This window comes from Lacerta agilis, chromosome 5 (assembly GCF_009819535.1).
Source record: "Lacerta agilis isolate rLacAgi1 chromosome 5, rLacAgi1.pri, whole genome shotgun sequence".
NCBI lineage: Eukaryota > Metazoa > Chordata > Lepidosauria > Squamata > Lacertidae > Lacerta > Lacerta agilis.
Genome location: NC_046316.1, coordinates 62,872,415 through 62,900,009, shown reverse-complemented (window position 1 = coordinate 62,900,009; position 27,595 = coordinate 62,872,415). Strand labels below are relative to the sequence as shown.

Below are 27,595 nucleotides of genomic sequence, written 5' to 3'. Positions count from 1 at the left end.
TATCTGACTTGCCATATCCTCATAAATCTTTGCCACTAGTCTGCTTGAGCACCATGTGCAACTGACAGAGGCAATCTTCAAGTACTTAAAATCAGACCCCAAATGTTGTGGATTTCTCCACCAACCAACATTTTCCCTCTATTGTCTCCCAACAGAGCACAGATGTGCTTCAATTTCAGCAAGTGATTTGTTTGGAGCAGAAATGCTTTCAGTCTACCAATTGAAAGTCAACGTGCCACAACAGTAAGCTTTGCCTGCCAAGGTAACAAGGAGCGAGTGGGCACTCCAGTTCTTAGGCCTTTTATCTTCAAAGGCCTGTGCTTTTCATTTTACAGCTTGGAATAAGAGGCCTATGAATCAGATAATTGCTTGTGAAATATCTTGCTGATACCTGCTAGGACAACTTAGTCACCATTCCCACCCCCCAATAAACTTCCTTTTGCACAAAGGCATCTTCATATATATTTTTAAAAAGTTATGTCTCACAAGTTTCACTTGACAAGTTTCCTTTAGAAAACATCTTTTGAGCTACAGGTTATACTTGGGGAGGGAGGCGAATTAAAACTAATAGACATGCTATTTGGTAACACGGCAAAAGATGCAGTTTTTGGCTTGAGTCTTGAGATGGAAGCTTAAATCTCAGATGAGACAAAGCTTCATTTATTTATTTATTTGGGGGGGGATGTCATTGTGATTATAGGGTGTTTGGGAATATCTGCATGATCTTGTTCCTTAATAATAATAATAAATCTACTCCCCCCCCCTCTGTGTGTGTAAGAGACTGTGGCAGGGAGATATGGGGAGAGAGAGAGAGAGAGAGAGAGAGAGAGAGAGAGAGAGATCACAAATTCACCCCACTATTTTCAGGCAGCTGCTATTCACCGGTCACACCCTGAGTGTGAGAATGAGTCCCCAAACTCTGATAATGCCTCCTGCTTCTCTGGATGGGAGAGAGAGAGAGAGAGAGAGAGAGAGAGAGAGAGAGAGAGAGAGAAGAAACCAACCTAGTGTGCAAAGATAAAGATAAATTTTACATGGATTGCTTCACCCACTTTGGCCTCTGGCCCCACTAATCCCTGGCATGTGGCCCTCGGAAGCTTCCTCAGAAGGGAATGTAATCCATGGGCTGTAAAAGCTCCTCGATTCCTGTCATAAAGGCAGGTGCTGTCCATGGTTCAATTTTTGTAACAGACTCCAACGAGAGGTGGTGGACTCTCCTTCCTTGGAGGTTTTTAAGCCGGGGTTGGATGGCCATCTGTCATGTATGATCTAGCTGAGATTCCTACATTGCAGGGAGTTAGACTACAGGAGGGTACCCTCAAACATTATAATTCTATGTGTGGTGCTTCCGGGGAGTTGAAAATTCTGCCATTACTGTTTGCTTCTTGTATTCGTATCCCTTATTGTTTTGCTATATTTCAATTTAGTTTTCTTGCTGTCTTGGAAGTTTTCTGCTGAAAGGCGGGATTAAAAAAACCCAAAAACTTTTTATCTTTATTTTATTTCAAAAGTTCATACTGCCCACTAGTGCCCTTGACATGGAATTCTGCTAAAGAAATTTAGAGAACAAGGAAGGTATCAGATACTCTTTGTTCTGAAGATGTCCTTCATGAAGAATCGAGGGCATGATTTAGCTTTGAGGGTTTGTGGGGGTGGGGGGGGGAATGTTCCATAATACAGTAGGTTGATGTCTTTAGAGGCAATATTTAAATTAAGGTGGGTGAATGCTTTAGGCATGAAGTACATGACACACAGAGAAGATGCTTCACTGAACATGCAAATCCCTGATACACTGCATAATTCAAAGGATTTACAGTGATAACTCACCTTTTTAAAAATTGAAAATATTTCTTAAATTCACAAACATCCGCACATATGAACTGGTCATTTCCATAAATTTACTTCAGCTAAGGACACTGTAAGTGTGCTTTATTTCCACATATTCTGCTCTTGAAAGAAGAGAGTTCTACCTGCTGATTCTACCAAAGCTTGTGTGGCAACTGTAGCTAGCAATCTGAGTTGCAACCCCATTCTGAAAGGCTGCTATTAGTAGGCATATATGGCTGCACAGACATAGCTGGTGGTTCTGAACCAAGGCTGGCATGAAGGTAAGCAGTCACCAAAATTGACCCTTAAGCCATGCAATTATAAAGCTACCATCTTCCCAGGGGTGAGGAAGGACCATAGTTCAAAGGGAGAACATCTTTGAATACAGAAGCATCCAGGTTTAACCCCTAACACCTCCACATAGGACTTGAAGAGACCCTGGTCTGAAATCCTATAGACTGGCAGTTTATGCAGACAATACAAAGCTGCTGAAGCAATGGTCCATCTTGGTATTAGGCAGCTTCCTATCTTGGGAGGTTCAGTTGGAGCCTACTTTGTAATGGTCTGGGCATCAATAACTTTTTTCTGCTCTCCCAATACTGCAAAGTTCTGATTTCTAAACTGTTTTCAATTGCTTGGTTTTGCATGTGAGGCTATCTCTTATTTTGCTTTATTGGAATGACTATATTATTGTAAATGGCTGTTGGGGATTTCTTGAAACAAGGGGGTTTGGGGATCAACACCAAATCATATTAGAGTTTTGTCTCTTCATGTGAGGGCAGGTTGCTATTGAAAGGTAGACCATTTCAGAAGAGCTGGTCTCCCATTATGATGGTTCATCAGATAGGATATGATCTAAAACAACCCTTTCACACCAGAGCTGAGAAATAAAAGCTAGAGTCACATCAGTGGCGCAATTAGCAACAATGAATACTTGATTTGCATGTCAGAGTGCATTCATGAGAGCGGTAAAGAACGCTGCCAAAGGATAGCACAGGCAAGAATTAATGAGCATCTACAAAAGCCAACACTTGCCTTCTGAAAGAGAATGCAGAAGCTGTTCATTTTTTGTGCATTGCCTTGTGGGATCTATTGTCTATAGACAATGGAGTACATCCACAGGGAGGATCTGACTGTTTTATCCTCATGGTACTGCTTAGCTTTCAAAGAATGAGCAAGTCGTCACACCTGGAACACAGAATCCACTTGAAGTAAGTGGGTGAGAAATAGGTGGATTTTTCAATGAATGTTAGCCCAAGTGATTTGAGTAAGGGGCATTTTAAGGGAGTGGTCTGGGGGGTGGTTGACTTGAGCACCGCCCCCATATCTCATACCTTTATTTCTCCTTTTATTTCATTTGTTTGGGCAGATGGGGGTATAAGACTCCAGTGACCCACCACCTTAACTAGCTCAGTCATTCTTACATAAAAATCCAAAGTGTGGTGACATCTACTATTTGGAATTCTCATCTATCAGACAAGCATGAGCTCTATAGTCTTTTGGGCACTGATTGAAGGCCTTCCCCTTCCAAAAGGCTTTTAAATGGGAAATTCTTTTAAATCTCACTTTTTATCTTGTATCTATACACATTTCCACGCTGATGTTTTTATTGTTCAAAAACCTTGGGATGTTTCGTGGGAAGTGAAATAAATAAAAAAGCATGTGACAAGGAAAAGTGGTCCTTGTTTATCAAGACAGCTATTGGCTCATAGCCACCAGGATCTTTATGCTGATCTATGTCAATGATTCCCAGGGTTTGAATTCCAATACTTGAGCTACATATTAAGGGGCATGTCTATTTGTGCAAACCAAGGTTTGCCCTAATCACAAATAATGGAGAAGTTGGGCCCAGTTTTTTGAGGGAAAAAGGGGTTGCAAAATCTTCCCCAGATACCTGATTTTCTGCTGCTGAACTGACATTCATTGTCATTGTTTCACAAAACCTCAGCATTGCAGTTCATCCTATTATATAGAGAGGAAGCAGAAAATTGCTTTTCTATATCAGAACTGCTTATTTTTTTTGATACAGCAAAAGTACCTGTGAAGGTCGCAAAATGTCATTTCCACTTTTGAAAGGTGTGACGGAATAAGTTCTGCCACCCTCCAAAAAAATCCTATCTAGGTCATGAAACTACAACACCCAAACCAAAAACGTTGTTGGGAAATTTGGTACTGAATTTTATTTTTTATGAGCTTCACTTAATTTCAAATGGGAAATTGTGAAAGCTTGCATACTTGTAGTAAAGAAATCCAAACAAAGACCAAAGCCCATCTCAGGAAACATTGTGGAAAATTGGGCACTGTTATCTTCAAAGGTATCCAAATCAGCAGTTTGGAATGGTTGCATCCACCATCTTGCTTCAAAATGGTGTCCAGCGGTGTCAAAACATAGACAAAAGACCACTCCTTGAGCCCAAGCACTGTCATGCCAAACTGGAATGGTAGTATTTCCAGAGGCGTCCAAATTGGCACAGTTTGGAATGGTTCACTACACCATTTTGTTTCAAAATGGCATCCACCCGTATCCAAATACAGACCAAACCCTGCTCCTAAATCTCAGGTACTGTCATGCCAGCTTCGGCAAAAATATCTTCAGAGGCATCCAAATAGGGGAAGTTTGGAACATTTTGGTCCATTATCTTGATTCAAAATGTCATCCGGTATCCAAATGTAGACAAAAACTGACTCCTCTGCCTCTGAAACCCTTGTGCCAAATAATAATAATAATAATAATAATAATAATAATAATAATAATAATAATAATAATAATAATAATTTATTTATACCCTGCCCATCCGGCTAGGTTTCCCCAGTCACTATCTCAAGAGGCATTCGAATGCATAGAGAACAAACAGATGGACCACTTTCCAAAATATATAGTAGATTTATATTCAGTCTACAGTTCTACACTTTACCTGGGAGGAAGTGTCTTTGAACGTAATGTGATTTACTTCTGAGCAGATAAGCCTGTGGGGATAATGTCTTTGAACTAAATAGGACCACCTTTTAACAAGAGATACCTATTAGACTGCAATCATCTTATATGCATGTACACTGGAGAACATATCTTTGAAGTCAATAGGATTTACTTCTGTGTAGACTGTTACGGTATATCCTATGTCATGGCAAAATCTGATTAGAAGAAAAAAGTTTTCCCAGTGCGCTTTGACTACATTCGGTATGTTGCAGACTTCTGCAGGCACAATTTCACTTGGCTTTCTAGTCCAGTGTTTTTCAACCACTGTTCCGCGGCACACTAGTGTGCCGCGAGATGTTGCCTGGTGTGCCGTGGGAAAAATTGAAAAATTATTTTATATATAGTCAATATAGGCACAGAGTTAAATTTTTTAACATTTTCTAATGGTGGTGTGCCTCGTGATTTTTTTAATGAAACAAGTGTGCCTTTGCCCAAAAAAGGTTGAAAAACACTGTTCTAGTCTATATTATGCTAGAAGCTGTGCACAGAGGTTCCTTTCTCTGATATAGCAGCTAACAATCTCGGGAATTTCAGACTGTTCAGATGGGAGAGAAGGTACCAGATTCAGCTGATCTCTGCTGCTACCTTTCCACCAAACATATGAATTGGAGTATTTTTATCTGTTTCCTTTTTCCTTCTAAAGGGAGCTCTGTGCAGGCAACATTGCCTGTTTTCTTCACACTCTTTTGCTCCGTGAAAAGCAGTCACAGAAAAACAGTTTACAGTTTCACCTCAGATTATCAGACCAGAGTGTAGATGTTGCAATGTAAATTCTACATTTTTTTAAATAGTAACAGTGTTCCAAAACATCCAGAGTGGACATCATTTTCTTATAGGATCTAATTCCTATAAATCACCCATTCTCCAGCTTGGAGCTCACTGAAGCACCCAAAATCAATACTCGTATTTAGCCAAGCATGGCACTAGTCAGCAGTATAAAGGATCCATAATCCTCTGCTTGAGCTGTGGAGCAAAAGCTCATTTAGCTAGAAAACCCAAATTATATTGCAACGGTTTCCCAGGGATCCTACATTACCCTTACAGGTAATGCTCTGTTCTATAGTAATTACTTGCCGGGTGGAAAAGCTTCTAGTATGACATATTTCCAGGAAATGTGATGTAAACATCCATTCATCTAAGGAGAAAGAAGCAAAAGGCTTTAGGGTAGCTAAGGAATATCCTGCAGGCATGTAGCTGTCTGTGTAAGTTCAGTGGATGTCTTAACTGTGCAAAAAAATAAAAACTGACCACAGGTGAAATCATATGCTTTATGTCTGGGGCACTGAAACTTGATATGCAGCTTACATTTGGGGGGATGCGGTCATCTTGTAATATTCAATTCAACTTTTCATTGTAGCTAAATTTCTTAGCTCCTCTGCCTGCTCTGCAGTGAACAAATGAATAGCAAACTAAGAACAATTTGACCCAATGGCCAGATGTTTATCCTGCCCAGCCACAGAGGGCCTGTGAGATGTTGAACATCTACGCTATGTTGAACATATACTGTACAGTGGTGCCTTAGTTTATGAACTTAATCCATTCCGGCAGTCCTTTCTTAAACCAAAGCCGTTCTTAAACCGAGGTGCGCTTTGAGGCCTCCCGCTGCCAGGGCTCTTCCACCATTCAGCTTCGGTTCGTAAACCAAGGTGAAGTTTGCTAACCGGAACACTACTTCCGGTTTTGCAGAGTTTGTATGCCGAATCGTTCTTAAACTGAGGTACCACTGTACGCTAAAACCAAAAAGCTTGGCAGACAGAACTAGAATCCTTTGTACTCCACCTTGATCACTGAGAAATTAGGTCAGTGCAAGCAACAAATCAGACGATGTACTGGGTAGGTGAGGGGTATTGAAAAACCAAGTAGGTAGCAATACAGAGAAGCAGTTTGGACACAGTCTGCAATGCTCTCAGCCCTACATCTTGCTCCAACAGTTGCTAAACCTAAATTCAGGCATTATGTGCTGGTTGAGGTTCTGAATCTCGAGTCTTAGCTCTATTTTTCCTAGTGGAGGAGTGCCTTTTAAACTGTGCTCTTACTTGGAGCCTCCATCTCATTCAGTGCTCAACATTTTTCTTAGTGAACCTAGGAAGTTCATATGTTCTACTCTACAGAGGAGAGTTCAGTTCAAGGTCAGTTTAAAGAATAGAGAGCAGGGGCTTAGAAGCTGTCACCTGGACAACAGGCACACACAGGTCTGCTGATCCTAAAGTGTGGTAAGATGATGTATTTTATTTCTAAATAATTTTAGCAACTATTTTAAAATTTGCATCTGTGCATATAAATCAACAAGTACATATTTTCTGCAAATCTGTAGCCTCTCGTGTTCTTTTTTTGGGTGCATTCTCTCCTTTTGGGCAGTGCATGTGACCACCTTAGGTGAACCTCCTAGCAGCAAAAAGAGCTTTGAATAGCCTCAGATGTTGGCATTTGGCAGTGTCCCCTCTCTCCACTCCTCTGTGGCTTTTGGTTTATCAAGACTCTGTAAGTCTTCCATGGCTGCTTATCTAGATTGTTTTGGGAGAATTGTATCAACAACTACTACTGTATAGTGTCTTCCCTTACTCCAAATCTGTGACTGGCTGACTAGGGAGTTTTGGAATTCCCGCTTTTATTGCAGAAGGGGAAGAAGGGTGCATTTAAAATTATGTATCGTTTTGGCCATACAGTATCAACACCTTGTGATTACTGTCAATAGAAGGCTGTAGGACTAGTCTTCTGTTGTCTGGATTCATCTTTAATATCTCATTAAGAGGACTAGAAATTAGTTTAGCATGAATGAAATGCCAGAGGGGTTTTTTTTGTTTCGTTTCTTGCATTAGCGAGAATATTCTGGTGATACAAGTGTAACATCACAAGTTCACACAGCCTTAGGTGTTCACTACCCTAGATGTTTATGAAAGCTTACTGCTATTAGATACAGCATTGTAATTCTTGTGCAAACAGATGATATGTGACAGGAAGCCAATGGGTTGCTACCCTTTCCTTACAGACTCATAAATATGCATTCATACACTTTCTTAAACCTACAGACATCTGCATCCTGGCTCAACCCAAGGCCTCACTGTTAGTATATGCCATCCTTTATATTTTCACCTTGCCATAGCTTGTTGCAGCTTTCCCTAAGATCTTCAAAATACCAATGATTTTAAGGCTTTTGATGGAATAGTCCTTCTGTCCCCATCAGTCCCATCTTTGAATTTCACTATCTCAGATTATTGCACTGCGTGTACTTAAAACAGACAGAATAAGTTTTCTAAGTGCAACCATTCCATCAGACTACAGCAGAAGGAAAGACTGAAAGCAGGGCCCACTCTCATGGGCTCCTCCTCTCCCTCCCTCAACTGTTTCCATTGAAGTGGCTCATTATAAGAACTCTGTAACTTTAAGAATAGGAGTTTGCTTGTTGTTATCTTCCCGCATCCTCCCTTCTTCCTTTTATGTCATGCCTTTTAGACTGCAAGCTCAAGGGCAGGGGACTGTCTTTGTTATTGATCTTAAGCCACTCTGGGAACCTTGTCAGCTGAACAGCAGGGCAAAACTGCTTCAAATAAATAACATGAGAGACCATTGCAAACAATGAGAGATTTGCCACTTACTTCCAAGGGATGTAGATAGTAGCACTTAGTGGCAAATTCAACATTCCTACATGCCATTATGCACTTGAAAAAATGAAACTTGCTCCTCTGAGTTTGATCATATGTACAGAAGTATGCACTTGCTTGCCTGTAATCAGAGATGTTGTTTTTATTTTTTTGAGTTGCTCAATTGGTTTTCTGGTTTGTTGCTACAGTCCCTGACTTCTACCTGACCTTGTAATCATTGGTGGTGGTAATTTAGGAGGACCAGATGTAACTGATGACAATGTAGCTTAAAATCATTAGCATGCACTTGGTTTTGTCCTCTAATTCCAAGTTTAATGCACTTTCCTGAAGATTGAGAATTGAGCCATGACTTCTTTTAGCCCAAATTTGTAAAATGAGCAGTAGGACTTCCTTTAAAATATGGTGGTGACCTTGAAGTAGCTCCATGTGGAATTCACCCAGTGGCTTATTTAATGCCTTCAGATAATTCAGATGCATCAATGTGCCCCATGAGATTACATCTCCTTGCAGTACATGCATTTATACTAATTAGGAAATAAGACAGAGCATATGATTGTAACTAATGTTAAGGGCTCAGCAAAGGGAGTCAAGGCAGGACTGTTGTTCGATAAGATGGAAATATTTTTCAGAAGCCGAACTGGAATAAAGAGATGCAAGGAAATGAAGTAGGGTTGGGGAATTTAGGACCCTCCAGAGGTTGTGGGACTCTAGCTCTCATTAGCCCCAGCCAGCATAAGCCAAAGGACAAGCATGATGGAAAATGTAATCAACATCTGGACGTCCCTATTCACATTGTAAAGCATAGCTCTCTCTCTCTCTCTCTCTCTCTCTCTCTCTCTCTCTCTTCTCCATCACCTTTCCTTTTATAGCATGTGCCTGTTGATCTGTTAAAATTTTCATTTCCCTACCTTTTCAGTCTGAGCAGGTTTATTTGCTGTTTTATCCCTTTTATTTGCTGTCAATTTAATTGCTTTAAAATGCCTTGAACATTTTAAACAGAAAGGTGGGGTAAAATAGCTGAATAAATAAATACGGAGCTGAGATGAACTGTACAAAGAGAAAATGAACAAACATTCAACTCTTTTTGCTCCTGCTTTGAGCAGTTCTTTACATCCCAGCCAAAAGGTTTTTGTTAGCACATAATCTAAGGCAATAATCCTGAGCACACTTACTAAGGAGCAAATCCCACTGAGCTCCATGGGACTTACTCCTAAGGAAGCATGCACAGTATTGACTGTAAGTTCAGTTTTGAAATGCCCACCTTCAAAGGCTTACAAAGCTGCCTGTTTATTTTTTTATTTATGGAAATTTGAAGAGTTTTCTTTTGGGAGGAGGACTTTGTAGGCTCATAACAAGAGGCTGTTTATTAAATAACAGGCTAACCTGCAACTGCATAGGAAAAAGAAAGTAACTACAATTAAGGACAAGCTAAAGCATGAAGTCTTAGCTCCAACCCCTAATAACTAGAGACAATATTTAACTCCTTTAGTCTGCATTACTACAAGGATAGAGTCAGGTTTCACTGAACTAATATTTGGCTGCTAAGTAACTATATTGAACTCTAAATGCATCTTCTAATTTATTTCAGTTTATAATTCCTGCCCATTACAGTAGCTCGGAATATCATTTCTCTATTGAATATCGAAGAGGAGGACCACATCGCTCAGTACAATGGCAGAACAAATCAACCACATGACAGATTTCTATTTAACACCTTTCTTTGTGTTTCAGTTTTACAGGTGCTTTTGTTCTCTCCTGAAATGTGACAGGAAATCAGGCCTTTCCAGCAACAAATCCTCCTTGAGGTCTACTCGAATGTGCTGTACTGTCCGGAGACAGGACAATAACTTCACGTTTGTCGCTGCTTCAGCCGGACAGCCGTCTTCAGAACACCCAGAAGCAACTGTCAGCCTCCAGAATCCGGAACCCACAGCCCTCAATGGCCCCAAGGCAAAACAAACAGTGTTGCTTGTAGCTCATTACAGTGCTTGAGAGGAAGCAAACTCTTTGCTCTTTCAGACTGAGGAGCAGGTAGAACTGAAGAGGAGCAGGCCTTGGGGAGTACCTAATGAATATAGATTGGTTTCTCTCTCCGGGGCACAGACAGCATGTTATGTGTCACTCAAAAAGGTAATACTTGATCTTGGAGGTACTGAAGTATTAATTCTGTGTTTGGAGAGTCCGAATGCAGAAAATAGTTTAGTAAACTCTTCTAGAGGAGAAAATGCTCTAGATTTTAACCATGTTCAAAACATAGCATTGGTGGCCAATCTACAACATAAGCATGTGAACCCCCCAAGGGTGGTATATAAATCTAATTAATAATAATAATAATAATAATAATAATAATAATAATAATAATGTGCACGCACACACAGCACAGGAGACCTTCTGGCTTTGCCTATGGCATCGGTCAGTCCCACTTTCCGCTCAAGAATGTTGCCCACTTCCTAGCTAAGCAGGTGACAAGGAAAACCAACTCAAGTCATATGGACATGCCTATAGGCATTGTGCATGGAGAGCCATTATGTCTTACTCAGAACTGGAACTTTTGGCACTGCCGGCCTTGCCAAAATGGTTGGCCGCTGTTAAAGCAGAGGGACTGACAGACTTGTGTCATCTGTAACCACATAAGTGGAAGTTTCAATTTCACATCGTGCAATCAAGGTTCATATCGGATATGGGGAGAAGTTAATTTCTCTTTTTGTTACTTACTATATTGCAACTACTAATCATTCCTCCTAGCATGAACTATCAGCATTGGCCAGAGCACACAATAATTTCCCATTTTGCCCCAGACAGTTTATAATTATATTTCACCTTAAAACTACAATAGAATTTTGAAAGTGTTGCACACAGTGCTGGGTATTTTGTGACCAAATCATATCTAAGCTCAACATACAGGGTTTGGGTTAAAAGTTTGCTCCCCCCCCCCCCAGCAGGCTAATGCAAAAATAACTGAAACCCTGTAATTCTGATAAGAAAGTAGGTTAGGAAATTTAAACAACTCCAATTAAGAAAGGAGAATTGCTGAGTCAGCTTAAAGAGACATTAAACAAGAATGGTTTAATAAAAACATTTTCCCTAGGAAAAGACAGTACATTTCATTTCATTTTCATTTTTTACTCTCAGTGCATATATGTAGATACAACTATCAAATTCTTCATGTGTACCAAATGAAAATCCTTACACTAAAAATTATACTAAAATGGTTCAATTTGCACACTTGAAAGCATAACCAACAATGGTCAAAATTGATGGGTCCTTACAAACAACAGAAACTTTCCTAACCATTTACATTCACGGGTTTATGAATGTCAAATGGCTTCAAATCAGCAATGGACAATTGGTTGTAATTCAACTGAAATAAAAGCAGAACACATGGCTATCGCTTGACTGGGGAATATTGGATATCTCCAGAAGACAGAAAGTGGAATTAGACACAAATAGATTTCACTATCTCTTTCAAGATCCATCGTGAGGTAATGTACGTAAGGGTTGTAATTGCTTTCTTAAGGTAATGGCAAATTAATGGTTACATTAGAATAAAATAATGTATTTATATTAGAATGAAAGAATAATTGGGTTCTCTGAATCAGTTATTTATTGATAGTGCATCCCGAACATTCTTTAGGCTAAAGAAATAAAAAAAATCATAAAAGCTAGCATTTATTTATTTTTTATTTATAGCAGACATTTTATTTGTTGTAAAAAATTCAAAATCCCACATGAAAATAATCATGCATTGAATTGGCAACGTCACCATCCTGTTCCTCACAATGTATTTGTATATATGATGACTATATTGTTATGTGTACTTGAAAAATCCAAGTGTTCAAGGTTTTGGAATACTGTACAGTGGAAGAAGAAGAGTTTGGATTTGATATCCCGCTTTTCACTAGGAGTCTCAAAGCGGCTAACATTCTCCTTTCCCTTTCTCCCCCACAACAAACACTCTGTGAGGTGAGTGGGGCTGAGAGACTTCAGAGAAGTGTGACTAGCTCAAGGTCACCCAGCAGCTGCATGTGGAGGAGTGGAGATACAAACCCGGTTCCCCAGATTATGAGTCTACCGCTCTTAACCACTACACCACACTGGAAGAAGGCCACTGGAGTCTTACAGGGGTTTTATACCTTATAGGTGAAGATACAGGATTAAACCATTCCAGCACTTAGTCCATGATCCAGTTTTCTCCCATAAGATAGTCTAGGGCAACAGCAAAAACAGTGGAGATTAAGGCAGAGCCCAACCCAGTGCTTCTTCATCTGCCCCTGCCTACACCGGCAGTTTCTTCGCAAACAGTTTGATGACATCATCTTCCCAGCAATGAGGGGAAAGGAAGATATGTTCCCTTCCAGAAGAAGTCTCTTGACTTTTTCTCCTCATTTAAAGAAAAATAGTCTAACAATGACAGTCTGTGGGAGAAGCCCTTAGTCTATTTAACAATAGAATGCGTCTAGATGAAACCGACCTTGTGGGTTTCTGGTCTCTCTCCCAGAATGAATAATTTTAGAGTTGAAAGGAACAAACCTCAGTCCCATAAGCACTAGATTATGAGGAACAAAACTTTATAACATTGAGTTTAGGTATAATAAAAGCCAAACAGAAAGGCTGTGAGAATGTCGGAGAACAAAGATGCAGTTGCTCACAATCTGTGGAGTCCGTTGTCAAAGGATGATGTGACAGGCCTGTATCCAAAGCAGCACTAAGTCTCTTGTTCCCTTAGCGCAAATATTTACTCTTGTGCAACAAAATCCCCCTTCCTCCCACCATGTGTCACATAAATATGTGTTGGGGGTTCCCCAACCCCCCCACAAACAGATTTGGGGAGGGCAGGGAAAGGAGAGTGGGAAAGGTTCCATTGCACGAGCGTAAATCTCTGTATTAAGGGGAACAAGTTCCTTGGATCCCTCCCATAGTCTGAAACTAATAATGGGCCTTGTGTGGCCCTATTCAGGCATTCTTCCCCTTCTCCCCATGCAATTCCTCCTCGTCCCTTCTCCTTCTGTCATATCACCAACTTTATCCCATAACTCTTCCCCTATTGAGGGCTGGACTTCTGCGGATGAGATTGGGTAGTCCCCCCCCCCCGGTATAGAACTCTGGAAAATCAGGATTCCAAATCAGGCAGGGAGCCCACATGAGTCAAATTTCCAAGACACTGTTTAAAAATCTCACATGGCATGTCATATAGAATTGTAGAGTTGGGAGGAACAATGAGAGTCATCTAGTCCAGTGTTTCCCAACCTTGGGTCTCCAGCTGTTCTTGGACTACAACTCCCATCATCCCTAGCTAGCAAGACCAGTGGTCAGGATTGATGAGAACTGTAGTCGGAAAACAGCTGGAGACCCAAAAGGTTGGGAAACACTGATCTAGTCCAACCGCCTGCAATGCGGGAATCTTTTGTCCAATGTGGGGCTCGAATCCATCACCCTGAGATAAAACATCTCATGCTCTACTGACTGAGCTGCTTGAGGTAGCCATGCATCATTGCGCTTATTGATTATAATATGGTTGATTCTGCTTGTGTTTCAAAAGGCTATATTGTCCTTTTAAGGACTCCTTCCCTCTTCCCTCTTTGTGTTCCTTCGACTGAACTTTTTAAATAATTAGATTCATCAGTGTTGAAAATCTATTTCTAAATAACCATTGAACATAATATTCATGATTTTACATTTCTAGAATGTCTGTATTTTCCGTGATCCCCCCCCCCAATATGTGACTATATTTCAGCTTCAAGTGTATTTCTCTAGGCTGCTTAAGATGTTACAGAATGGTATTGTATTTCTTGTTTTTGACAAGAAGCTATTGTTTCAAATTATATTCATAGTCTCTGGTTTTATTTTTATTTTTAAATCTGTCAGCTGAGTTGTTGTTTTTTACTTCACAGAGGATGAAGGCATATCAGACCTACAGAAGTGCCTTCAGAAATGAGGTTGCTGTTCTAAACACACTTACTAGGGAGTAAGTCCCATTGAACTTGGCAGGATTTATTTTGGAGTTAACATGTATAAAATTCAGAAGTCGGCCACTCACCCAGGCATTGGATGCATTTTCAAATGCATCTAGTGAGTGGGGGGAAACCTAGTTTTTGAAAGTAAGTATGTAAGCCTTGAAACGATTTAGGAGCCTTGAACAAAATATACCCTCCGCAGCAGCAGCAGAAGGAGGAGGAGGAACCGTGGCAGAGCCATGGAGTCACCCTCCTATCATCAGCATTGATACAACTTACCTGGATGAGCTGTGGCAGAGTGGCAGCAAACCAGGGCTGCACAAATGCCCCAGTGGAGCCAATTTGCCACACCGCATCAACAACCACTGACATTCAGCACACATTAAATGAGTCCAAAGTTAGGCATCCATGGTGGTTTGCATGTGCTGAGTGGGATTTTGTTTTTCTTAACAACAACAACAACAACAACAACAACAACAACACCTTGGTCTATTATCACATGGTTTTGAAAGTTCCCCTTACATGACAATTGCCCGCCTACCAAAAAAATGGTTTGTGTTTGTTGATATTCCTTTCAAGGGATTAAAAAAATCCTCCCACACAACTAAAACACCTCCTATTTTGAAGGTGCCTAACATGAAAGTCCCTACACCAATCTGTCTGAAATTTCATAGGCTACATCCCCAAAGAAGGGGTTATCGTGCCAGCAAATTTCATCCAATTCTTACAAAAGAACCCCAATAATATTATAGGTGTTTTGTTGATTTCCACACCATAATCAGTGTGAAAGACACAGGACACTGCCATGGGTAGTCATTTGCTACTTTAAATAGGTAGTGTGCTAGGTCCATCAACTTTGAAAAACTGTTTATTACTTTTTATCATTTTTAAGACTGGAAATGGGGAAATAAAACACCTAAGAGCAAGCAAAGAACTAAAACTTAGATGGAAGAGAATCTCATCCTACCTAATTGACACTTCCTGAAACAATACATAAACTGAAACACAGTGTTCCTTTGAAAATCATACCTCTCCGAAGTTTCTGATGCCGTTTTCCAACCTAAAAATGTGTACAAAATATGTACATGAGGGGGAAAGTATGTGTGAAAATGTATGTATTAATAAAAATAAAACGGCAAAATGCATTCTATCAGAGAAAATCATACATGAAACTGTGTAAGTCAGGAGAAATGCAAACTAAGATGCTGGTGAATTTTCATGAGGGCTATTAAAAATAATTTGCAAACTGATGAGAGAAATGTGGATAACTGAATTTAAGATTGGACATATGAGAAACTGAGAGAAACAAAAATTGACAAGGTCATCCACCCCTAACAAAGACAGCTGAAAATCAATGATTGCTAGATATCTATGTGCCATTTTTGCCTTTAATGTCAAACTCTGGGCACCCAAACTGTGAAAATCCCAGCTGACATTTTCATTCCTTCTTTTGGGATTAGGTACTTTGAAGTGTTTCAAATGGTTTGTTATTTCAAGGTTGTCTCATAACTAACTGGTCAGTGACTGAATTAATGTCATGTTGAAATAATGAATAAATTATTTTCTTCTCAGTGCTGTTACTATTATTATTATTATTCAATTCCATTTTTCAATTCAATTCTTTATTGCGGTCCAAAGACCCACAAAACAATTTCAAAACTAGATACAGTTAAAATGACCAGAAAGACAGATGGAAGAAACCATTATTATTATTATTATTATTAGTAGTAGTAGTAGTAGTAGTAGTATGTTAACTAAACTATAGACTTGGGTCCAGCTTTTGCAGAAATGTTGTTAAACTGATATGGAGAGAGTGCTGACTGCAGAGCAGGGGCCCAGCCCCTGCAGAGATAAAAGTTCTCCATAAATTCTGGTCCCAATCACAGCTCCAGATGATGTAGTGAATAGAATGAGCCACCCATCCTTTTGATCAATCACCTTTCACAATACACACTGCACACACCGTGTCCCTGTAACCACATGCCTAGCTGATGCTTCCACTTCCTACTGTGTTGCAGCAGTTCCTACAATATAATTTTAAAACCAGAATATCAACTAGATTCTTCACCAGTGGCACAAACAGCAATACAGTTGGACGCTGGATCTGCTTCCCATGGGCATCTGATTGGCCACTGTGAAGGATTAGATGGGGTCTTGGCTTGATCCAGCAAGGCTTTTCTTATGTTCTCAAGTAATCCAAAAGGTCTTTCTCCTGACTGCATGTCCCTTCATATGATTCCAGCCCAGACATTTGAAACTGAGAAAGGTTGGCAAGCCTAGCCAATGGAAGTATTGTATGATTAAGTCTCACTGATTATAGTGTGTCTTAGGGGTCAGTTGCCTACCCTGCATTTTGCCTGGTGTTCATAAAACATATATTTTCCATATTCATCCTTTGGCATAGATACAACATGATGCTCCATCTATGTGGACTTTCCTGAAAGAGTAATAGAATCATAGAACTGAAACCAAGTCAAAATGCCATCTCCCCACTAACTATGTCTGGCTGGTGCAGAAAGAAGATGCTGATTGCGTGGCAAGTTCCCGACCCACCCACCCCCGGTAGAATAATGACACACATGACACAATTATTTAAGCTTAATGGGCAAGAAAAAGGCCACAACTCTATTGGTTACAGATGATGAGCGGGTATTGGCTTAGGCACTGGATCTAACCAACTATATCTGACTCCAGCCCATCTGCTGGGAGTCTGGGAAGGGTTAACCACCAGTAGGGGGAGTCCCGCTGATGCACATCAACTAGGAGCTCCCCCTGGGGTCACTGATAGGGGACGTGCCTTAGGCCCTAACCTCCCTAAGCTTCGGACAGGGCCATGCCCCCCCCCAATCCTTTAACGGAATACCCTTCAATATGCAGGGCAGATGATGGTGCTACCTCCCCTCTTTCCATCTACAGAACTATTCTATTCCAATGCCTAACCGCCACTCGAGCCAAAAGGCTCGCCGCCAATACCCTCACACCTGCAACCAATCCCTGATGCCAATAATTATATCAGCCAACCATGTGTCATTTCCTGCATCAGAAAGATGCACGCCATCTTCACGGTAGAGGGCCATCTTGCTGAACTTAATGGTGGAGTGGTCGATGACTTGACCCCCCCAGCGCTGCCACTCTATGAGCCACGGAACGGTCCAATAGTTTCCTGGCTTTGTTTATCGCAATAGGGCACTGAGAGTCCCTCCACACAAGCCTCTCCAGCAGCGACGACCAAATTAGTGTTAAATTTGGAAAAGAGGCAATCAGTTCATCAAAGTCACTGTAAATGTTCCACATCAAATCCATGCATTTTCGATAGGCCAAGTAATTTTCTCCCAGCTGAATAACCAGGACATCAGGGGGACCCTGCAAAGCAGCTCTGGCTTTCACTGCCAGCAGAAATTCAGCCCAGCGCATTCTCCTCCGAGTGATCCAGGAAACTCTAACATTCAGCGGTAGATCCATTCTGCACCCCAGGACACGACTGAAGGCACGAGCTTGAGCCCAGTGGATGATGCTGTGGCCTATGATCCAAATGTGCGCCCCAAAGTCTCCTGAAAGCAAAAGAAGGTGACAAAGCCGGGTCAGGTACACCAAGATAAATCACAAGGTCTTACAAATATACCCCCTGAAGGCATCAGACTTCCACCGCCCCAAGTCCTTTATCCTTTCAGCTGACAGTCCCAAATGCACCGCCGTGGTAGCGCCGCCGATTTGAAAGGAATGAGCCGCGAATTCAGCTGGGTGGAAACCACAAGCCGCAATCGCCTTTTGCATAACCCGTGTGAACCCGTGTGCAAGGCGGGAGCCATCCTGATGTATCAGGAATGGGCCTGAGACAGTTGGTCTCAAATACAAGAAATGCCTGGTGTCCTTTACCGGCCATGGCCCCTTGTGCCCAGTTGCCCGAAGCTGAATAAGGGCCCCATTCCCTCTCTGATCAGTTTTCAAATGGCAGACATGAAGCAACAAGTCTTATCTGGATAAGGTTAAGTCTTTCAATAATATTCCCTGGGAAGCGGAATCAGGAGGACCCTCATAAACCACCTCGCCTACCTGTAGAGCGCCAAAGAAGGCGATGGAGTAAGCAGCCGAAAATAGTCGAGTCTCGTACTTGGACCAACATATACTCCTTAACTTTTTATGAACTTGGCAAAGTATGTCATATGTTATGGGCCTTGTTCCATCGCTGCTGGGAGGCTGTAGCCTGTGCCAGCCCTCAAGTGCCCTGCGGACTAGGGAGTCCGCACAGGGGTCTATAGAGAAAACAGCCTTACTAAAGAAAGGAATCGCAGCAGACTGAATGTTAAGCATCTTTGCTGCGCGCCCCAACTCCCTCAAATGCACCAAGTACTGTAGAACTTCCTCCTACAGTATCCCATCATTAACCGAGCCGCCTCTAGGGTAAGATAGGTTGTGAATCAAGCGGTCCTCCCCGGGGTCTTTTTGGGAACAATACCTAATGGGGAATGTGTAAAGCAGATATAGGTGGCTCCTGGAAGGGGCCGGCCACCCTGCCAGCCATTTTTTATTAAGAGTGTGCTGTCCCAAGAGAAATTCTGCCCCAGGACAGAGCCTAATGGCCCAACTAGAAGAGTTGTGAAATTTATTTTTGTATTAAAAAAAAAGCAGAAAGCAGGCGCTGAGGGCGAAGGACAGGTAATTATCTCAGCAGGCACCAATGGGAATTTTCTCCCGTTGCAAATAGCAGCTTCGAATGAAGTGAGCTTCTTCTTTTTTTGCATTTTAAAACATAATAGTGCTTGTTAATGTCATGTCCAGCTTGGCTTGAATGCTGCTGAGAAGACTAGTGCTGTTGTTACTGGCTTTCTCTGGGATAAAAATGAAGAGGCAACTCTCCATCCATCTCCACCCTGCAAAGGTACAGAAGCCCCTCCAACAGGAGCACCTAGAAAGAAGCCCAATGTGTGCAATGGCATCTGAGGTAAACTGTACTCCTTTGCGTTCTGCTTCGGCTCTTGCCAGTTCCTGCACAGACATGAAAGGCCATCTTCCTGAGGCGGGACATGAGTGTCAGTTACCATGGGAATGACAGTGACAATGATTCAGCACGACAGCCCTGCAGGTAAAGCATGGCACTCAACTATGTATTGGGAAGAAGGCAGTGTTCATTTCTTCCTTTCGTCACTGGTACTGTCTGAAAAAGCTGCAGATAAAAATTATCAGACGTTCAAATCCAACACCTTTTCCTCATCAGAGGCGGTTTTAGGGGAGCGCTGGGTGCAGAGCCTCGGGGACGCCACAGGGGACACCACAAATATGATTTAGAATGGAGCATGAGAGGTGAGAGGGGCAAATTTTGGCGTTCTACAGTGCACTGCTGGAATTTGAGACGCAAAGCTCCACCGCTGTACCTATCAACCAGGGGGAAGAAAGAGTCTTCTTGGGAGAAGCCCTTCTGACAAGCCTGGGTTAAGCCGACTGACAGACTGCAGGAATGCTAATGGCAAAATTCTTGACAGCTTTATTAAGGCCTTCCAGGGCCGATGAAGCTATGTCTTGGAAGAGTCTTCATGCAGTACATAGTAAAACTATGGAGCTTTCTCCCACAGGAGGCAGTGATGGCCACCAGCTTGAATGGCTTTAAAGGAGAATTGGACAAATTCATGGGGTAGAAGCCTATCAACGACTGCTCCTGGCCATGGTGGTGCTCCTCTGCCTCCACTGTCTGAGGCAGTAATGCTTCTGAAAAACAGTAGCTGGGAACCATAGGAGGAGAGAGGAGTGCTCTTGTGCTTGAATCCTGCTTGTGGGTTTCCTGCAGGCATTTGTTTAGCCATTGTGAGAACAGGATGCTGGGCTAGCTAGGCTTTTGGCCTAATCCAGCAGCGCTATTCTTATGTTTTATGACACCACAGACCGGTTGCTGAGCTGAGTAATGGTGGTACTTATCTGACCTTCCAGGGTGGTGGCACTTATCTGACCTTCCATCACCACTGTGGCTTACTGGGAGGAAGAGGAAGATGCATGAGGCAGCGGTAGGTGACTGCAGAGCACCAGCAGAGGTGCTATATTGGCTCTGCCAGTGCATTTGCACAGCACGAACCTGCCACCACCTCACCCCTCACCCTCCCAATAATAGTGGTGGCTGGTCAGGTAAGCGCCCCCCCCCCTGACAGCTACTGCTGATATTGATTACAGCATATTCTTAAGTTTAGAAAGATGTCCTTGCCACAAAAAGCTTTCTCTGCTTTTGTTTACGAGGTTTAGGCCGTCTCACAGAAGGCGCATAAAAAGTTGCTTGTCAGATTTTCAAGCACTCAGTTCGTTGTACAAAATACTCGCCCTGCAGGATTGTTTCCTCTCTTCCTAAAGTAACTCTCTTTGCACTTTAGGTGTGAGAAGAAAGTTTCCATCCCAGGGGCTCCCTCGGCTGCGCTGTCTTAGCACTTTCACTAATGCTGAAAAGTTTCCTTCCTGGTAAAGCTGCCACAGAGAATTTCCTCACCACTCTGTAAAAAGGGAAGCTTGGCCCAGACAGTGTTCTTCTCCGTGACCTTAAGCTACAGCAATAATTAGGAACTAAACACAAAAGCAAATTCTAAACCAGCAAAACAATGCGCTGTGATGGGTCATAAGGAAAAGACATTTGACACCACCCATTTGAAGCTGATGAAAAAGAAACAAAACCCCTCCAAAACTCTCAGACAAATAGCTGCCAGGCTTCCCTCACATCCTCACAGCAGCCAGGGATGTGGGGGGGGGGGGGTGAGGGAGAAGACCAACCCAAGTTAACCGGTTGCTAGCAATAAAGTCTTCAGAAAAGAGGCTCTCAAGCAGAGTATGAAATGCCCAGGGCCCTGTTTTATAACAAAAACTGAACTAAAGACTGTGCAGATCACGAAGTCTTCGCTTGTCATATTTTCTAACAGATGTGTGAAATGCTGAAATGCAAATGTCAGCATCCAAAGTTCTTGCAACATTTACGATTGATGCTAAAGGGTAAATATATAGTCTCCATAGAAGTGTGAAGAGGGAATACAGGAATGCTACAGGTCCCGTTTCAAATAGTTTTAAGTTATCTGACAAAGCTGCAACAGTCTGAGGAATGAAAAATTATGCAAGATAAATAGGGGGGAATGCATTAAGAGCATGATTGTAACATGTGCCCTTGATTTACTATAAGAATAAAGTCCTAAATTCATGACATACATAAACAATGCATAAAGAAAGGGGTTCTTCTTTGTCACTAAGATGTTTCCATCAGGCAAGTACCGTATTTTTCGCTCCATAGGACGCACCGGACCATAGGGCGCACCTCGTTTTTAGAGGAGGAAACAAAATAAAAAATATTTTTTTCTGGTTTTCCTCCTCTAAAAGCCCTGTTTTTTTGAGGATCAGCTAAATGTTTTGCAGCTTTTTTTGCAAAGGGAAAAGCCCTGGTTTTTTGAGGATCAGCTAAAGGTTTTGCAGCTTTTTTTGCAAAGGGGGAAAAGCAAAGCTCCTTTTGCAAAGGGGGAAAAGCAAAGAGGAAAAGCCCTGTTTTTATGGGGTTCAACTCACTTTTCTGCAGCTTCTAAAGGAAAGGGCACCTTTTCTACAGTTTCCAGACAGATAATCTAATCAGCTGGGGAAACAAAGAACCTCCCTCTGCAGCACATTCAACAATGGAGGGCGGGGCTGAAAGGGAGCCCGGACTCTTATCTCTCTCCCGATCTCTTGCTGATCAGCTGCTGAGCAGGGTCCTTTCAACACCCCCTTTTCTCTTTGTAAAATAAGCATGATCCTCTTTTGGCCCCTGGGCAATTCAGCTCCAGGGACCACCATTCGCTCCACAAGACACAAAGATATTTTTCCTTACTTTTTAGGAGGGAAAAAGTGTGTCTTATGGAGCGAAAAATACTGTGAACTTTTCCCAAAGCACTGACAGCTACATTTATACTACAGGCATATTTTAGTGGTATAAATCATCTAAAATTGGTCAGAAACTATGACGGCATCAACATTATGACCTCCTCTCATCCCTCCTAGTTAACTGTGATATTAATGTGGTTGAGTACAACCAAACAATCTGTAGAAGGAAACAGTATGAAAATGAAAACATAGCAAAATGAACTTATTTTTTTCTACAATCAAGACTGGGAAGTATCCCTAAGAGATTTAATTTAACTTAAACAAAGATCTCAATATTCTGGCTAAATGAGTTCTGCTCCCTCAACCACTCAGCATTCGGTTTGAGGTTAAATCACCACGGAGAACTGTTTGCATTCACTGGCCCCTTACACATCTCATAATATGATGAGCTAGGCCTTTATGGTTAACATACATTTGCTGAGCAGAGTCCACTCCAGCGGCAAACATCTGACAGCAGATGTACTAATTACCTGATCTGGTCATTTTCTTACATTAGCTTCCAGATCTGGTCATGCAAAAATGTACTTACCTTGCATTGCAAACATAGCAATCAACTCAAAATGTGTCTGAAACAGCTTTTCTGCTATATAGGGCCCAGCTGTTTGTTTTGTGTATGTTTCTGCTCAGCTTCATCTTTCACATACTTCCTGATCCAGTCTAATAGGAACAGCTCTCTTACTGGCTTTTTAGAAGAAGCTTATGAGTAGGCCAAATATTTATCCTTTGGGTGCTGAAACTGGATGAGTACGAAGTAGTCAGTGATCTGTGGCCTTCATCCATCAGACTAATGCATTGGAGAAAACTGTTAGCTGCTGACAGCTTGGCATTGATTTTAAGCACTTTGATGTCTTAGGCAAAATATTGACAATGACAGTCCTTTTTGCTTCATAGTAGGACCTGGAACACCTGAGCCTTTTAGAGCCTAATATACATAAAAAGCTTGTTCAGACACAAACACTTGTGTGTGCTGTGATGGGGGAAGGGACAGGATAATGGTGCCAGGTCCATATACATTCAGATAAATATGCGCATGGAATCTACAGAAGCAGATGCAACATGGGAATGCAGGAAACCGAGGCAGACTTTTGTGGATCCATTTTCAACAGTGAAACTTAAAAAGAAGCCTTCAAGAAAACCAAGCACCACAGAAAGAAGTGCAAAATAGCATTGAAGTACCTCGTTCCTTCATTTTCTGCAGACTTTTTCTTCTGTGCGGAGGTGAGAAAGGCATACCTACGACACCTTTCGCTTGGGGATCTAGCCCAGTTCATTGAGGTTTTTCCTTCAGATTCCTCATACAGCTCCTGTGGCTCAAAGAGAACTTTTCATCAAATACAGTAAAAAGAGAAATCTGTTCCAAAAGACATGTGAAACCGCACCACCTTTCTCTTTCCCCTCATTTCCCAACATATGACATTTCCTTATTATGCAGTTCCTTCGTTTGTCATTTTCTTTTAACCCATCGTTTCTAATTCTTTATTTGGCTTTTTGAAAAGATAAGAAGATCAAATTATTCGTAAAGCTTCTTACCTGCTAGCACATCCCTGAATGCTGTGGTTTAAAAAAACACAAAAAAAAAACACCCGGGGTTTGCAAATTCTTTTCCTCCCTCTGGGATGGGAAACCTTTTCTCATCTGAGGGCCACATTCCCTTCTATTCCACCCTTCTGGGGGCCAGCAGCCACTGGTAGACAGCACCAGAAGCAAAAGTGTGGAGAGCAGCATGCATATTTATGTTATTTATTTATTAAATTTTTTATATATCGCCCTTCGTCATAAGACCTCAGGGCAGTTCACAGAATATATACATTTTACCTTTGTACAGTAGACTAGTTTATGAACACATTTACAAACCCACCCACCCCCATTATTTTCAATTCAGCCAAGCAAGAGGCATTTTAGCTTGGGGAGCAGCTGTTCTCTTCGAACAGCAAAGCAAAGCACGTCTGTCTTCAAAACAAGAAACACAAACTTGGTGCTGTGACTGGCAGCCATGATGGGGTGGGTGGGTGGATCTATGTGTGGCAGCAGTGGCAGCTTCTTCTCACCAGAGATGAACATACCTGTCCTTGCCAATGTCACCACTCAGTCCCATTTGTACTAGAGCAAGAGGTCCACTGGGAGTTCATAGAATCATAGAGTTGGAAGAGACCACAAGGGCCATCCAGTCCAACCCCCTGCCAAGCAGGAAACACCATCAAAGCATTCCTGACAGATGGCTGTCAAGCCTCCACTTAAAGACCTCCAAAGAAGGAGACTCCACCACACTCCTTGGCAGAAAATTCCACTGTCGGACAGCTCTTACTGTCAGGAAGTTCTTCCTAATGTTTAGGTGGAATCTTCTTTCTTGTAGTTTGACTCCATTGCCCTGTGTCCGCTTCTCTGGAGCAGCAGAAAATAACCTTTCTCCCTCCTCTACATGACATCCTTTTATATATTTGAACATGGCTATCATATCACCCTTTAACCTTCTCTTCTCCAGGCTAAACATACCCAGCTCCCTAAGCCATTCCTCATATGGCATCGTTTCCAGGCCTTTGACCATTTTGGTTGCCCTCCTCTGGACACGTTCCAGCTTGTCAGTATCCTTCTTGAACTGTGGTGCCCAGAACTGGACACAGTATTCAAGGTGAGGTCTGACCAGAGCGGAATACAGTGGTACTATTACTTCCCTTGATCTAGATGCTATACTCCTATTGATGAAGCCCAGAATTGCATTGGCTTTTTTAGCTGCTGCATCACACTGTTGACTTATGTCAAGTTTATGGTCTACCAAGACTCCTAGATCCTTTTCACATGTACTGCTCTCACGTGAAAAGGATCTTTGTTGCACAAGATTCCAGAACAAGCAGAAGGGAGCTAAAATCCACAGGTTTCATGCATCATGTGTGTTGTCTTTTAGAGATGTGTATGAGCTAACCACTGGCTTCTTAGTTCTCTCTCTCTCTCTCTCTCTCTCTCTCTCTCTCTCTCTCTCAACAAAGAAACATTCTATTCTCCTAGGGGTACATGAAAGTGGTGTCTGCAGTAGTCCAGAAAGACAAAAGAACTGATGTCTGCCATCAAGACATCACAAGGCAGCATAATGTCATCGCAGGTATGGGAAACACAAAAAGGTCTGAAACAACTGCCATGAAAATTGGCAATGGAGTAGGCAAGTTCAGATGCCAGAGTCCCAGGTGTTTGCTTGGTGATCACACACACACACACACACACACTTTTGGAGCTGCGGGCTGTCTGTTAGCATTGCCATTCAAGTGACAAAATGACAGCTGAGGAAAATAATTGTTCAGGGACCGGGTCGTGCGTAAACATTGATTTCACTAACAGAAGCACTGACGTATACGTTCAAGGAGGCATCATTTCAACCTCGCTAGAGCAGACTAGCAAAAACAATAATACATCCAAAGGCAGATTGTGTGAAAAGGCAGCAATGCAGCAGAGGGCTATTGAGGGCTCCTAGCCATGATGGCTCAGCTCTACCTCCACTGTTAAATACTAGTTGTTGGCAACAACAGGAGTGGCAAGTGCCGCTCTTGGGCTCAAATCCTGCGTGTGGGTTTCCCACAGGCACCTGGTCAGCCCCTGTGAGAACATGAGGCTCAACTAAATGGGTCATTAGCCTGACTCTTATGTTTTTATGTTAACCCCCTCTTGAAAAGTAGAGTTCCCCCCCCTTGAAGACTTTCCCACCCCCTCTCCCTGCCCTGAAGCTCCCTGTGTTCCACCAATGCTGCTCTAGATGAACCCCCCAACCCTCCAGATAAGATTTTGAGGACACACCGAAGGCTGCAGGTGAGAATGAGAGGAAGGGGAAGTCCCATCGCACAAATGGAAGTCTATTCCACAAGAGGACTCTGTTTTTATCCTGTTTAAATGATATCATAAGCTATTGGTGATCTCATACGTTACCCTGCCTTTTTTGTGTACACCTCAGATCTTTTCATTGTACACCTAAAAATTTAAGGTGAGTTTGCAAACATGTGGATTTTGCTGGTGAGTTGTGATTGGTTGCTGCTTCAAGTTGGATTTACACTCAGTACCAAACCCTTAGTAGGCATAACGTGTGAATGCGAGCCTGAAATCTTGCAACTAAAAACAGAAGACTCAGAATAAAGTTCAAAATTAATTTACCTGTTTTTACATATATATCATATTTTTATTTGTTTTGACCATTTATGTACTGCTTAATTACAATAATCTCTCAGTGAGGTTATTATCAATCTTTGTGGCGGTCCTCGGTGGCCTGCTGGGTTTCCTAATTAGATCTTAACTCAGATACAATTATACAAAATTATCAAAGCCAAGAACATGTGGGAAGTTAGAAAGGGCATTTGCTTACATATACTAATGTCACCAAGAATCACACATCAAAAAACGGTGAGTTTTGTATCCTGGCATGTGTTTCCTCACAACTTGAGAATTAATTTGCAATATGAAAATAAAACACTATTAATACACATGTATGATGGCTTTGCACATTTGTTCCATATGTTCTTATAATAAAACCCAACAGGCCTTTAAAATGAGCCACCATGACTCAGAAAACTATGGCAGAAATCTACAACTCTCCCTAGGTAGAAATGTGAGTACTTGTGTAACATTTGATTATAAATGGTTGTGGGAGAAGGAAAAAATTGATTGAGGCAGGTTTTCCTGCTCTGAGGGCTCCAAATCAAGAGTGGGAAACACAGCAATCATGACTCTCTGATTGAAACTGACCTAGTTTACGTAAGTAGCACATTTCTGTTGGAATTACAAAGTCATATGAACAGTCTTGGTGCCTCTCCATTGGTGTCTAATTAGGAAGCATAAGAACATAAGAAGAGCACTGGCGTGCTCTGGTCCATGGGGTCACGAAGAGTCAGACACGACTGAATGACTGAACAAAAACAAAGAACATAAGAAGAGCACTGGCGGATCAGCCCAATGGCTCATCTAGTCCAGCATCCTATGCTAACAGTGACCAACCAGTTGCCCAAGTGAAGCCCATAAGAAGGGTCACAATAACACTATCTCCAATTGTGGTTCCAAGAGGCATTCTTATATAAACATTCATTTTCATAAAACATCCACTTTTGGAAAGTGCATCCCAACATGTCCTAAAATATCTTGCTTTCCCCAGTTTCGAGGTGTTTCTTCTTAGCAGAGGTGCCACCAAGATTGAGGGGGCACAGAGCATGTCACACAGGCATCACTTGCACCTCTCAACACCACACAGGCCAATGTGACCTTGTGCCAGGCCACACCAGTCCCCACAGCTTCTCCTGATGCAAGCCAGTGCAGCCTTCCGCAGCGTCTACTGACATTGAGAGGGCTGGGCCCTCTTCAAATATTGAGGGGGCTGAAGACACCTCAGCCCC

At 42.0% G+C, this 27,595-nt stretch overlaps 1 protein-coding gene across 1 annotated transcript in view; it reads left to right on the top strand.

The window, feature by feature from the left end:
* The window catches only part of LOC117047273 (vertebrate ancient opsin-like), a 94,313-nt gene extending 83,714 nt beyond the window's left edge, over positions 1 to 10,599 (top strand). The window contains exon 4 of the mRNA XM_033150220.1: positions 10,138 to 10,599. Coding sequence (XP_033006111.1) covers positions 10,138 to 10,398 — 261 coding nt within the window. The 3' untranslated portion in view covers positions 10,399 to 10,599. The remainder of the gene's footprint in view (positions 1 to 10,137) is intronic.
* The last annotated feature ends 16,996 nt before the right edge of the window (positions 10,600 to 27,595 follow it).